Below are 12,757 nucleotides of genomic sequence, written 5' to 3'. Positions count from 1 at the left end.
GATCATCTTGAATCTGTCTCTCTTCATAAACCTGGAGAACGTTCCACCAGTGAGACTGCGCCATCTTCTCGAGTAGACCAGTGTTTTTCCAGGCCATCCGTATGAGAACAAAGGGTTCGAGCAACGAGGAGACCAATCACGTGGATAATTCTGGATAGGTTTTACTCGCCGTAGCGTCTCTTCAATCTCTTGGACAGAGTCGACCTTCTTTTGGGGATCCTTTGCTTGTGCTTGAAGCTGCTTCTCTCGTTGCTGAGGGGGCGGAGATGGGATGCAAGCCTCGCGATACAAATTCGTCTCCTTCTGAATCACAAACCAGAGCTTCTTGGGAAGAAAGTAGAAAAACATTCCTAATGAGGACTCTGCAAATGCTGCTGCAGATCTAGTTGGCCCCCAGTTTCCGTCGTACAACTGCGCGGCTTCAAGAGTCAAATCACCTGTTTTCAATATAATACAGAGTTAGAAAAGAATCAAAAGAGTTATTCTGTAGACGACCGACTTACCAGAATTTTGCTCGTCATAAATATTCCACCCAGAAGCTCCCAAGCGCCGCATGTCTTCGTCGGCTTACACAAATAGCTCACTGTCCTCCTCACAGTCGCTGTCAGACTCTACTTCGCTTTCGTAGTCCTCTCGTGGCGACACAGGCACATCCAGCTCATCATCGAAGTCACAACCAATACTGTCGTTGTCATCTTCGGCTTCATCGCACAGATTCACATCATCTACAGCAGCTGACCCGAACAGCTTCTACCCACGTAGCGCATCCATGAAGTTCTCTCCATCAAACTCATCAATCCCGTTGAAATCGTCTCTTTCACTCTTCGACTCGTCGGCACGTTCATGACCCGAGCGTACATCGTATTCCGGGAACCTCCATACTAGTAGTGGTGCTCCCACCTTCTTGCTCTGTATCTGGCTGAATTGCTTGACCTGCTTGAGTCGACGGTGTAGAAGCTGAAGTACGCGGAGGGAAACTCGAAGGAGGAGTTGGAGGAGTAGGCGTCACCTCCAAAGTTGGTGCCGCTTGTTCTTCCGCTGGCAGCACCTCTTCAACCGGCGCACGACTGCGGGCCAACTCATACGCCGCATTCTTTCCCATGGGGATCCTTGCTGGGAGTGATGGCAAAGGTGAGAGCTCCAGCAACCCCTGACGACGTCCAAATGTCATGAGTTCTTGTTCGCCTGCACATATCTGTCAGTACTGTGAGTATATATACCGAGCTGTCTGCAGAACGTACCAACGAAGTATTTAGCTCCGCGCTTCTCTGCATCCAAGCGGCCAGTCACACTGGGCATCACGTACGTGAAGTCCGCACTCAGTCCTTTAGGCTTCCTCGCTTTCCATCCTGCCTTGGATAGCTCGCGCCATAACTGCTTGAACGGTTTCTCGTTGGGAGCGTTCATTCTCGAATAAATCTGAAATCTGTGGTCACCAACAACTGCCAAAAATAGCAAGAAACTGATTTTTCAAAACCTCCAGTCATCTTATACTGTCTTTTCTATTCAATTCGAATTATCCCCGGCTATCTTCCCTTCGTAGATCCTTCAAGATCGAACCACCCATCTCTACCCTTTATGTAACGGGGTACGTAGCACTAAGTGTACCCTGGTTACATGAAGTGTGACACTTCACACTTCAGGAGTATGACATGTCATCCTCCGGGATATTTGGTACAAGGTACCAAGGTCATTCAAAACCAACCATTGGTTAAATGACATTGCATTTCTATAGGTAACTGATAGTTTGTATTAACCTCAAACTTAACCTACCTATAAATATACTCAGTTTACAATCTACCTCATTTAGGTCACTTCGCTCTCTTTAATTAAAGAGGGGACCTGTGAACTGCCGTTCACTGAGAGTTTGTATACTCTCGGAAGATAACTTCCTCTAGCGCAAGGTGCTGTGTGACCCCGTCACACTTTACAAACACAAGCATGCGAGGAATTGCGACGATTACAAGCTTGCTGGAAATTATGTCCTGTCATAATTCTTATTCTGTAGAATACAGAATAGCGCTGTAAAAGGGTTAAAATATTTATTTAAAGAAGTGCTTGCCAAATGATTCATACTGTAGTATTAATTGTTTTTAAAACAGCACGGGAAGTCGTACCGTACAAGCGGGCGGTTAACATGCAAACACTTTGCTAAAGTTATTTACATGTACAGTGATGTTGACACCCGGAAAGTCCCAAGACCAACATTGCATTCAACGGTCGCTGTCAGTGCTCGATCTCAACTGTGTAGCTCCATATTGTCTGCGCGGCAGCTGGAGGCTGCGACTCTGAGCTTCGCGTCGTAGCAGCTTCATCTACCTGGTGTTTTACAAACTCTCGAAGAAGAATGCAAGCCAAGAGACTATGTACATGTAGTGCCCTTTGAGAAGCTCGCGCTCTTCTCCGCGGACATATGCAGCTTGGCTGTACCGGTACTGGCGGCTTAGATATAGCACCCAGAAGCCCGTCCCGCCAAGAACAACTTCGAAGTTTTTAATACATGTAAAGATGAGATCACCGCCACATACGACCGCTAAGCGAGAACCCCCTGCCACAGCCTTATGCCATTAGTAACAGAACGCGGCATAACGACACTCACAAGGAACTGTCAAAACTGAAACGATACGAAGGATATGTTGCTGGAGTTGCCTTACAGGCCATCCGGACCCACACATCGAGCCCGCAGTCCCAGTGACATGCTCGAGCTTCCCCGTCGCGGGGCTTAAGTGTTCGGATCGGACAAGAGCTTGGCCTATCTAACGGGAAGCCATTAAAGCACAAATGTTACAATAGGCACCGCAAAATGCCAAACCTGCATTTTTGGATGGATTTTCGTGAAGGAAATACACAAGAGCACTTGCCAGATGTGGGCTCCATGCCGGGAGTGACGTCAGTGTGTCCACCATGTGCCTCAAGCCTAGAGCACCAGGATTCCTACATCTGCAGCCTCAGGAGACAAAAAAAAGCAAAATTTGGCCTTCAGCTGCGGCACTGGCACCGCTCAAAATGCTGGTAAAACTGTCAAACCTTCTGACTTAAAAATCAAGGAAAGCACACGGTCACCAACTCGATAGCAGCGATCACCGCGTGGCCATCTCCTGCTAGTAGCAGGCTGCTACAAACGCCTTCGACCAACGATGCATTTATCTTTGAAGTTACAGGCCGTCCAATGCGGACATAGAGTCAAACTGCATGACGCGCTATAGCCCCGATCATACGACGGCGAGCGCACGAGCAACGTCAAAGCGCGGGCAGATAAGCTACAAGCGATACCTTCTTTGAACTTGCAGCAGCGAAACGTGTGGTGCCGACCTTTTCGGGCTATTCAAATTCAATTTCTGTTGTCATGCAGAGAATTGCTTCGTTGCCTATCAGAAGTTTTCCTTTGCTGGTGACTCGCAACAATATGTGTACGGCAGCAGTCTTGCAGCATTTAATACACAGCGCTTTTAATACATGTAAGTACCGGTGTATATCTGCAAACGCTGATGTTTTTACGGTGTTGCACAGGGTAAAGTTTTCAATCACTTCGTAAGTAATGCGCTTTCCCGAATCCTGCTATTATCGATCAAATTCAGAGAAACATATTCTCTCGGATATTATATGTGGCCTCTGATGCATTCGTTCAGTTCTTTTCGAAGCCGCTGCAAGCATCCATCGCTATATACAGGGTATATTTTTACCTAGCCCCCAAAACTCTTTAAATCAAAACAACCCAAACGCTTTCGTGAATCACCAATGGTGATGACGGAGAGGCAAATTTACCTCACAGAACTCACGACGTGCATAGATTGCCACTCCCCTGGCGCCAGACTTGGAGCACGGTGCTCAGCACCGTATCAGCATGGCGTGCCTTCTCTGATTTGCTTCTCCGGCCGGTGCCGCCTTATGCCTCGCTAAATGCTGCTACTGGTGCTATTCGACGGTATGAGCTCGACACCATGGTACGATGGTTGGTCCACCGTCAATGCAAACAGGCTATAAAGCTCTTGCCCTTATCGGCGCCTGTTTACTGGAGGAAGTCACAAGAGTTGGGATCAATTCGATACGTATTCGAGGATGCAAAATAAGAATCCAGGTTTTCCGGTTCTTGAATACCCATCAGGTATTAATACTTTTATATTACTGCGTTGCGCTATTCGTGACTTGCCTATTGCAGCGGCATCAGATGCAGAGGCAAACTCCTTGCTGTACCATTAACTATCTTGACTATTGCGAGTGTAGCGCCGCAGTTAGGGGAGTTGGCGACTTGTTGCTAAAGTCTCTTCAGGGCTCCAAGCTCGGAGCTCATCGGTCCGTATGACACGTGCTCTGCCACCAGCCGAGCCGCACGAAAGCAGCGAGAGCAGGGCAAATAAAGTGGCGAGACGACAACCGCGACATCGATTCTCGAGCGCCTCGGCACGCCTAGCCGCAATAGCAAAACTGCAATCCAAAATTGTGGCTAAAGGCAAATGTTTGTCAAATGTTTTGGGTTTCCGCGACATTCTCGTTCACAAACACCAAGTCAAAAAAGAAGGAACCCCAACAGCCGATTTTGAAAATCCACTTTTCCACTTTTTAACTGTCGAAGGTGCGTCCTTCCTCGATTGTCGGTCACAGTCCCATCAGGATTAGCTGTCGTCTGTCTGTTGGCGCTAGAACTCATCGGTGCGAGGCAACTTGGCTGCCATTGCACATTTCGATCACTCTGCAGCAACAAACGTTCAGTCCGCAGCAAAGTCAAGCAGACACTTAGCAACACACAAGCTAGCAGCACTGCCCCATACTTCCACTACCTACACTACTCCTTATCTTCAGTACACTTTCAACACCGCAACCATGCCGTACGAGAGCTTCATGCCGCAGCAGCAGGTGGAGATCACCGAAGTCGTGCAGGACACGACCACCAGCGCGTGGATGTACGTGCTGCGCGTACAGCGCGGCAACACGAGCACATACTCGTCGCCACGCGGACCCGTGGAGGAGGGTTTCAGTCACGAGTACGTTATCAGTCGTCGCTTCAGCGAGTTCAAGCAGCTCCACGCGGCGCTGGTTTCCGTCATGGGCGACGCATTGACGCCGTTGCCGGCCGACGGTCTCATGACGCTCATCATGGCAGACAACCAGGCGCTACTGGACGAGCGTCGTGAGGTGCTGGCCCAGATCGTCATGGACATTCTGAACCACCCGGTGGCGCGCGATCTACCGGACGTACTGGAATTCCTTGGCCATGAGTCTATCAGTGCAAAGGTGATGGCTCCGCTCTCAGGCCAATGCACGGGATCGATCCGCAAGACGTCGTGTCCGGCGTGGACTGCGCCGTGCCGGGCGTCCGTCATGTCGTCGTAAGAGGAGCATCGCATATTCTCTCGACCGTGTTTTGACACGCGAGTGATGAACAACCGCCAATGCAGAGGCGAGCGGGTTCGATCGCGCGAGCGATAGTATTTAACCAAGACAGGAATGTAGAATAGCAATAAACAAGCAAGCATCAATAAATGAAGTCAACTAATTTGATTCGACAAGGGTGGAGACTCGTTTCTCGGCTGTCAAAAAAAAGTTTCAACATTCGTACATGTACTGTACAGTAGTACACTTTCAGTTTGTTGATCGTATTAATATGATGTTCTCTATCGGTCCCTGTCACAATATCCAAGAATAGCTTGTCCCGACTCGTCCAAGATCTCTCACCGCGCTACAATTCTACGTTTGTTGTGGGTGTACTCGAACATATTTGCTGCTTTCAAAACCAAGTTCTACTGTGCAACCAACCGAAGCGAGACGAAGGATAAAAGGAGGATACTGTACCAGTGGTTGTAGTCACGCAGCGGCTGATGGCCCTCACTTCGCGAAGCAGAACTTTCACGCATGTGGAGGAACGTTCTTGTTTGGTGGAACGTTCAAGAAGTTAGTGCGGCTGCTGAGTCGTGCCTTTGAAGCTTCAAATGAAGCGACGGCTTCCTCGCCCATACTTGCGTAATTCAGCCGTTTCCATCATGACTCATGATCATGATTCATGAGCACGTAAATCGCCAGTCTCTCGAAGACGGCGCTAGCAGCGACAAGACCGAAAGGATGATTCGAACCAGCCTGATTACCAGGTACGTGTACTGTAGGACCTACAGTGTAGGTCACGTTCTTCGTTTAGGCGTTGCAGTGGGAGCTCTGGTGTCAACATGGGTACATGTAACCTGCAACGCTGAAAGTTTTGCTGCTTTTGTCGAGCATGTATGTCACTCGACTGCACATACCCAAGTGCTCTCTCTCTCTGTTAACGCTTGCGAGCGCGTAAGCGCCGCCACCTTTGGGTAACATGCCACGTGCGACGAGAAGCTCACTCGCGACTGTGTGGCGATAGCAATCGCCGCGATGAGCAACGATCGACGCCTCTCGGTGAAGTCTCAGGTGAGCTCCGGTGTCGTGCGCGTTCCAGATTTGAGCGAGAAATCAGCTCCGGAGCCCGCGCTCCACTCCTGGTGCCAGATCCGCACGCCAGCACGAGAGCAGTGGTCTATGTGAGCCAGAGTCAGCCACTTCAACGCCAATGACCTGCGTCGAGTCAACACGGCCTGACCATGCGCCCCCGACATGATTTCGAGGCTCCGCCAATGCCGGAAGGCTCAGCCTTAGCTCGACGACAGTCATCGAGTCAATGATCGACGCCTTGCCATCGATGCGCGAGATAAATTTTACACGACAGCGTTAACCAAAACGCCAAGCGCACGGATACTGACTCACGTCACATCGCCTGTCGGCCGAAAAACGCTGACCAAGCTTTTCGAGTCTCGAAAGGCGATCTACGATTTGCTTCTGCGTTCGAGCAAACGAGTCGAACCCCCGAGAGGCTACAGTGGGAACTTCCCACTGGGGAGTTCGACGCACGCTCCCGGATCTCGTCCGAATCGTGCGACACTCCTCCGAGACTGGAGCAGGCTTTGGGGCCATTATCGCATTTGCACTCACCTCGAGAGACCGTCCCGCGTCCCGATGCCGTACGAGAGCTTCAAGAGTTCGCAGCTCGTGTCCATCCGCGGACTCGTGCAGGATCGCAAGACCGGCACGTGGCGATTTCTGCTGCAAGTCACGCGTCACATGCAGGACGACACATTCGAGAACGTCCGTCGCCCAAGCACCAAAAAGAGCGACGGCACGTCCGCCTTCGCCACGCGTCCGTGCACGACGCAGTCGTACACGATCCGTCGCAGTTTCGAGGACTTCAAGCGGCTCCACGAGGCGGTCGCGCCGCTCATGACGAAAGGTGGCAAGTCCCAGCTTCCCAAGCTGCCGAACGATAGTCTTTTGACGTTCTTCGTGGGGGAGACGCAGACGGCGCTACAGAAAAAACGCCACACGCTGGAGCGCGTCCTGGCGGCCATTGAGGCACACCCGGATGCCAGTGAGGCGCCCGAGTACCTGGAATTCTTGGCCAACCTCAACTCGTACGACGAGGTGGCCAAGGCCCCTCTGTCGCCCAGTGTCAGCTCACGTAGCAGCTTCAGCTTCAGCGAGGACGGGACCGTCACCCCACGAGACTTCGTGGGCCCCAACATGCTCACCACGTCGAGATCGGCCAACGCCCTGCGACGAGCGTATTACCAAAATGACGGAGCTGAGCGCGAGAACCACGTGCCGTTCTCGCACTTCAGCATGACCTGAAGCAACCAATTTTTCAACAAGGCCCAAGTAAAGTGAAGCGTGCATGTACAGAAATACCCAAAGTTAGAACGTTTTTAGATCCATTAAAAGGAACACGTAAATTATGCCATCAGACGCTCCGAGTTGACTTGATCCAAACCTTCGTGCAGCTTACGCACCATCCGCAAGACGTGCGGGATGGATCGGTACCCGAGTCCACAGTTGGCGTTGCTGGCTTTAGCCTCGCAACTTGGCGGTGTCATACGTTTCCAGAAGTTGGAGATCAGAAGACGCGCGTACTCGAGCGTGGCCAGCATGTAGTGCCGCTGAAAGGCTTGGAACGGGTAGTCCGCCGTGACGCCGAGCGCCTGCAGTCTTTCGTGCAGACGCTCGTAGTAGAAATGCAGCAGCTCCAGCTCCTTCTCGTCGCTGAGCAGAGAGATGTTCACCGACGTGTTGAGCAGGTTTGCGACGTCCATGGCGCCGAGACCCACGCCAGTCCATTGCCAGTCGAACGCGATGACCTCTCGAGATTGCGTTTCAAAGAACAGGTTGGCGCTCTTGAAGTCCCCGTGTACTACAGTACTCAACGCAGCGTTGGTGTCGGTATCCACGGACAGACAACGACTGATATACGCGGCATTTTCGACCATGCGTTCTCCCAGCGATTCGAGCTCTGTAGTCGACGGCAAAGACGAGTCGGCCTCAAAGACGGTCTTCCAGTTGCTAAGCATCTGCGGCCAAATGTCGGACGCTTGCGCGAGCTCCTTGTCGCCTCGCTTCGGAAACGCCCACCAGCACGCCGCCGACCAGAGCTCAGAGCCAACTCTTTCAACCAATTCCTCTTGTCCCCATGCTGACGCGTGCAAAGTAGCGAGGTACGTCAAAGCCTGTCGGGTGTCATCGAGTTCAAGGCAATCTGATGCCTCGTACTTGCCAAGTGAGGAGTCAGAGGACGTTGAACCGAGACACTCTAGCAACATCATGAAGTTTACAGGCTTCGAACACGTCGCTACCTGCTCCTGCTCTGTATCGCTAGCCACCATATTACTGGTATAACAGCCAGCAGCATCACTCTGGAACACTGCGAGTGGTCGGACGAGAGATACACCACGAGACTGTAGCGACGTCGCGAACTTGGCGTAAAACGTCGCTTCGGTGCGATATGAGGCGATGTCGCGCTTCCAGTGTGCCTCCGATCTCGCCGGCAGCTCGTTCCTCGCGGATTTCTTAAGAAACAGCGTCGTCTTGCTGTCATTATCAGTGAACTGCACCTCCAACTTGGCCACAGCAGAGTGTGTGCCTCGGTGGATCGAACCGGACACCACATCGACACCCGACACTTGCCGTCCGGGGAAAACATAGTCTTGAAACCACTGCGGCGTCACCTGTCGACCGTCCAGTGCACTGACAGAACAAGACGCCGCAGATGAGCACACACTGTTATATCTTGGATGATAGCGCTAGAGCTAAATAGTAAGAAAGAGGAAGAGATAAAGAACTACCTCGTGAGAGTAACCTTGGCCATGACGTTCAATACGCTCTTGTGGGCCTTCGCTTCCACGCACGCGATCAGTCCGCGCTCGTTGTCAAAGTCGGGCGCGTTTGCGATATGGTCGTACACGTACACGTTGCCCTGTGTGTCGGTGAGTTTGCCGCCGAGTGCCTCGATCAACGGCTCGACCGCACAAATATCCCACTTGCGAGTGGCTGCTTTGAACCGGAAGAAGACGTCGCTGTGGCCGGTGATGACGCCGAGCACCATAGTGCCGGTCGCGCCACCCGTCAAGACAGTAGCGGGCTCTAGTAACCGCAAAGCATTGTTCACCTGGTCGCAGTTAGTGGATGACACCGTGCAGACTAGCGGACGCTCTGGGACCACTGACGACGGCTTTGAGAACTTGGCGTGCGTCGTCTGAGCCTCCGTCTCCTCGTGTTCGCTGCGGAAAACACCAACGCCCGGACCACCTGCGTAGAATCATAATAAAATACTATTAGTACTTGAGTTCCAATGTTTGGAGCAAATGGGGGTGAGCGGTTTTCGTACCCCAATAGGTGACGCCGTGTTTGCCATGAAACGGAAGATGTACGACGCCTGCGATGGGACGCATCTTGTACGTGATGCCGATGAGCACGGACACCTCGTCGTACATCTTATCGGCGAAGCGTTTAGTGCCGTCTAGTGGGTCAACCCACAGCACGAGGTCGTCCCAGTTCAGTGTTTCGTCGCCGTCGAAGGTGACGCCATCGAGAGCCTTGAGGTCGCACTGCACCACGTCTTTCGGTGCTGGAGGAGCGAGCTCGCCCTCTTCGCCCACAATGGTGAGCTGAGGGAAAGTCTCACGTAGTGCATAGATAATTCGCTGCTGTGAGCGGCGGTCGGCTACCGTCTGCGGATCGTACGCGCCCTCCTGTTTGTTGACCATGTCGAGCGCAACTTGCTGCTGCACCACCTCACGAATGACGCACCCGCCATGCACACTGGCGGAGAAGCAGGCAGCCAGCAACGGGCGCAACAAAGGACCGGACGTTGCGGCGGTCATGACGATGAAGAGAGGAAGGCGGGGGACGTGCAGAGCTCAATCCGGAATGGCTGGCTGGTTCAGCATTAGACTGCGATGATGATCGGAAGCTCACACGTCACAGGCGACCGGCCACGTACGTCGCGTCAATCATGTCTATATTTAATAGCGTGAGATTGGTCGAAAACTGATTAAAATAGGATTTGATTGGCGAAAAACTAGATTAATGGGGTCGAATGCTAATTAAAAGAAACAGATGGACAGGCGCAGCAAATTTGCACGTCGTTACCTGCGATCTCGAAGCACGTCGAGGTTTTTTTGCGATTCACTCCATGACTCGTTGGCGATCTGCGGCAGATGTTGCATTGCAACCCGCTTTCAAGGAGAGTGAGTGGCAGCACATATTCGAGACGTGCTTTGGAGTGAGGAGCAGCGGTGAATCGTGAGAACTTCGGCGTTGTTACAGCGTACTTGAATTATTCAATTAATAAATACTTATTCAAGTTGAATAAGTATTTATTAATTGGCCCTTCTGGGATTTTAATGTGATTGAATTTATTGGCTAAGCCAGAAATTCTGGCTTAATCGGAATTGACTTAAAAGAATCGCTCGTTTTTTTCAGACATAGATGGCGTTATCTGACAGCGGAAATTATGGCAACCTTATCACTATTATAAAGCAAACATCTAACAGCCTTACCCAGCCACAGAAAAATGCAATCTTTAATAAAATACAAGTAATTGCTGATGTGTGGATCACATCATGAGTGGTTTCGATATCTTTTTCTAAAATTAAAGAAATCACGTAAGTTTGCACCAAATCACACTTACAGAAAGAAGCACTCTCATAAAGCAAAGCAAGCTAAAAATTCCGACCTCATAGACAACGTCTCATGAACGACGCCTCGCTGGCGCACGAATTGGTGCGCGCTCGCTTGTCGAAATTGCGACGGTGAGAGAAAAATTGGACCAGATCAGCGCTGGACTGGAAAGGGTCATGCAGGCCCAGCTAGAGTTTCAGGCCTTGGTCGACGAGCACGAAGAGTGCAGCTATGAGCTGCTGGACACTGTAGGCAAAGAAGCTTAGGAACTGCCAACACACAGTCGCTGTCGTTTGATATGCTACTGGAGATACTGGTGAACAAGCTTAGCAGCTACGCACAAATAGGCATCACTGAGGTAGCAATATGTATTAAGACGTTAGCCAATTAGCTTTTATGTAACGGGGTTACATGGTGTGGAGCACACAGGGGTACGAAGTACCCGGAGAGTTAACAAACTCTCAGTACATAAGTTGGAGAGTTAACAAGGTCTCTCAGTACGTTGGCTGAAAGCCACACGTTTTGCATTTAATTAGGTTTAACTATGCTAGATAGTTAAAGAGATACATTTACCCCTAGGCGGTTTGGCCGCAATAATAGTAAATAAAACACTTCTGGTTTTGAAGCATAAAAGTTAAGGTGTTAACTTTGAGCCCTGGTCTTGGGCTGTAAGTGTCCTTTGGATAAGGAACTTAGTATTAGTGACTCTTTGAGTCGAACGTCTTCCTCTGACGCTAAGGCTACGGCAGCCCCGCTGCACTTGGTAGCACTTGTAGTCAATCCCGCTCCTGTGTCGGTTGACTATATCCTCTGCGAGGATGGAACACCCCGTGTTCGCGAATTTGCCCCCGGCGCAGCAGGACGCGCTTACTAAGCTTATGTCCTTGCTTGGCCCGGAGGGCGTGGCTCATCTTGCATCGCAAGGTCCAGAGGAGGTCACCGCCAGGCTGGAATCGTTCTCCCGCTACGAGAACGCGCTCTTGAAGCATGTCCAAGAGAAGATGAGCGCCGCAACGGCGGCGGCGTCGATGACGCGTGAAGAGTCTATGAGACTGAAACCGCTCATGGTGAGCGTAAAAACCTTCGAGGGGAAGGATGGAGAGAATCTCCTTCTCTGGACCCGTGAGGTCGAGATGGCCATGGGATCGGCCCTGCTCCAGTCTGAGCATCAGCGCGTGGCGCTGGCTATCTCCAGGCTTGGAGGTCGCGCTCGCGAATGGGCACTAACGTGCGGCACGTCTGTTGACGCTGCATTCCCACTTGGGATCAGCTGAAGCAACAGCTTTCGCGCGTGTTCGCGCCGCCTAATCAGGCGTACCGTATCCGGTCAAAGTTCCTTGCTACCCGCCTGGGTAAGAAGGATTTATTGGGCTATGTCCAAGAGTTGAGAACTCTTATCGCCGGAATGGCGGCGGACCCTCTTCCGGAACTGGTCAGCGTGACCGTGTTCATGGAGGGACTTCGTGTGAGCGCAGCTCGAGCGGAAGTGTTCCGTGTACACCCTAACTCTTTTGAAGAGGCGGTGGATGTGGCATTGAATGCCGAGCACAACTTCAGGTCGGCGCGACCTGGTTGGAGCGCTGGTAGCGCAAGCTCTTCGAGCGGTCCAGAGCCGATGGACCTCAGCTATGCTGAAGATGAAGAAGCGGAGCTTCTTGCTGCGGAGCAGCGCGCCGGCATCCGCCGATGCTTTGTGTGCAATAGCACTAGGCACTTGAGGGCCTATTGCCCTCTGCGCAAGAAGCGCGAGGCTCCGGCGAGCCAACCCTCCGGGTCATCGCCGGGAAACGGCAACTCC

General features: G+C 51.7%; 3 protein-coding genes across 3 annotated transcripts; 2 read left to right on the top strand and 1 right to left on the bottom strand.

Annotated features, from left to right (window-relative positions):
• Positions 1-4,693: 4,693 nt before the first annotated feature.
• PITG_06013 (uncharacterized protein) lies at positions 4,694-5,437 on the top strand (the record flags this gene model as incomplete). The annotated part of the gene is made up of 1 exon (XM_002998179.1): positions 4,694-5,437. The coding sequence occupies one exon, from the start codon at positions 4,822-4,824 to the stop codon at positions 5,329-5,331; it is 510 nt and encodes a 169-aa protein (XP_002998225.1).
• A 1,532-nt stretch (positions 5,438-6,969) lies between these two features.
• PITG_06012 (uncharacterized protein) lies at positions 6,970-7,638 on the top strand (the record flags this gene model as incomplete). Its single annotated transcript, XM_002998178.1, has 2 exons — positions 6,970-7,062; positions 7,123-7,638. The coding sequence occupies 2 exons, from the start codon at positions 6,970-6,972 to the stop codon at positions 7,636-7,638; spliced, it is 609 nt and encodes a 202-aa protein (XP_002998224.1).
• Positions 7,639-7,698: 60 nt separating this feature from the next.
• On the bottom strand, positions 7,699-10,198 carry PITG_06011 (3'(2'),5'-bisphosphate nucleotidase, putative; the record flags this gene model as incomplete). The annotated part of the gene is made up of 3 exons (XM_002998177.1): positions 7,699-9,024; positions 9,123-9,585; positions 9,665-10,198. The coding sequence occupies 3 exons, from the start codon at positions 10,158-10,160 to the stop codon at positions 7,740-7,742; spliced, it is 2,244 nt and encodes a 747-aa protein (XP_002998223.1).
• Positions 10,199-12,757: the final 2,559 nt, after the last annotated feature.

The sequence above is a fragment of the Phytophthora infestans genome, genomic scaffold, assembly GCF_000142945.1.
Source record: "Phytophthora infestans T30-4 supercont1.9 genomic scaffold, whole genome shotgun sequence".
Taxonomy (NCBI): Eukaryota; Oomycota; class Peronosporomycetes; order Peronosporales; family Peronosporaceae; genus Phytophthora; species Phytophthora infestans.
Note: the sequence above shows the minus strand (reverse complement) of the source record. Positions and strands in the feature narration are given on the sequence as shown.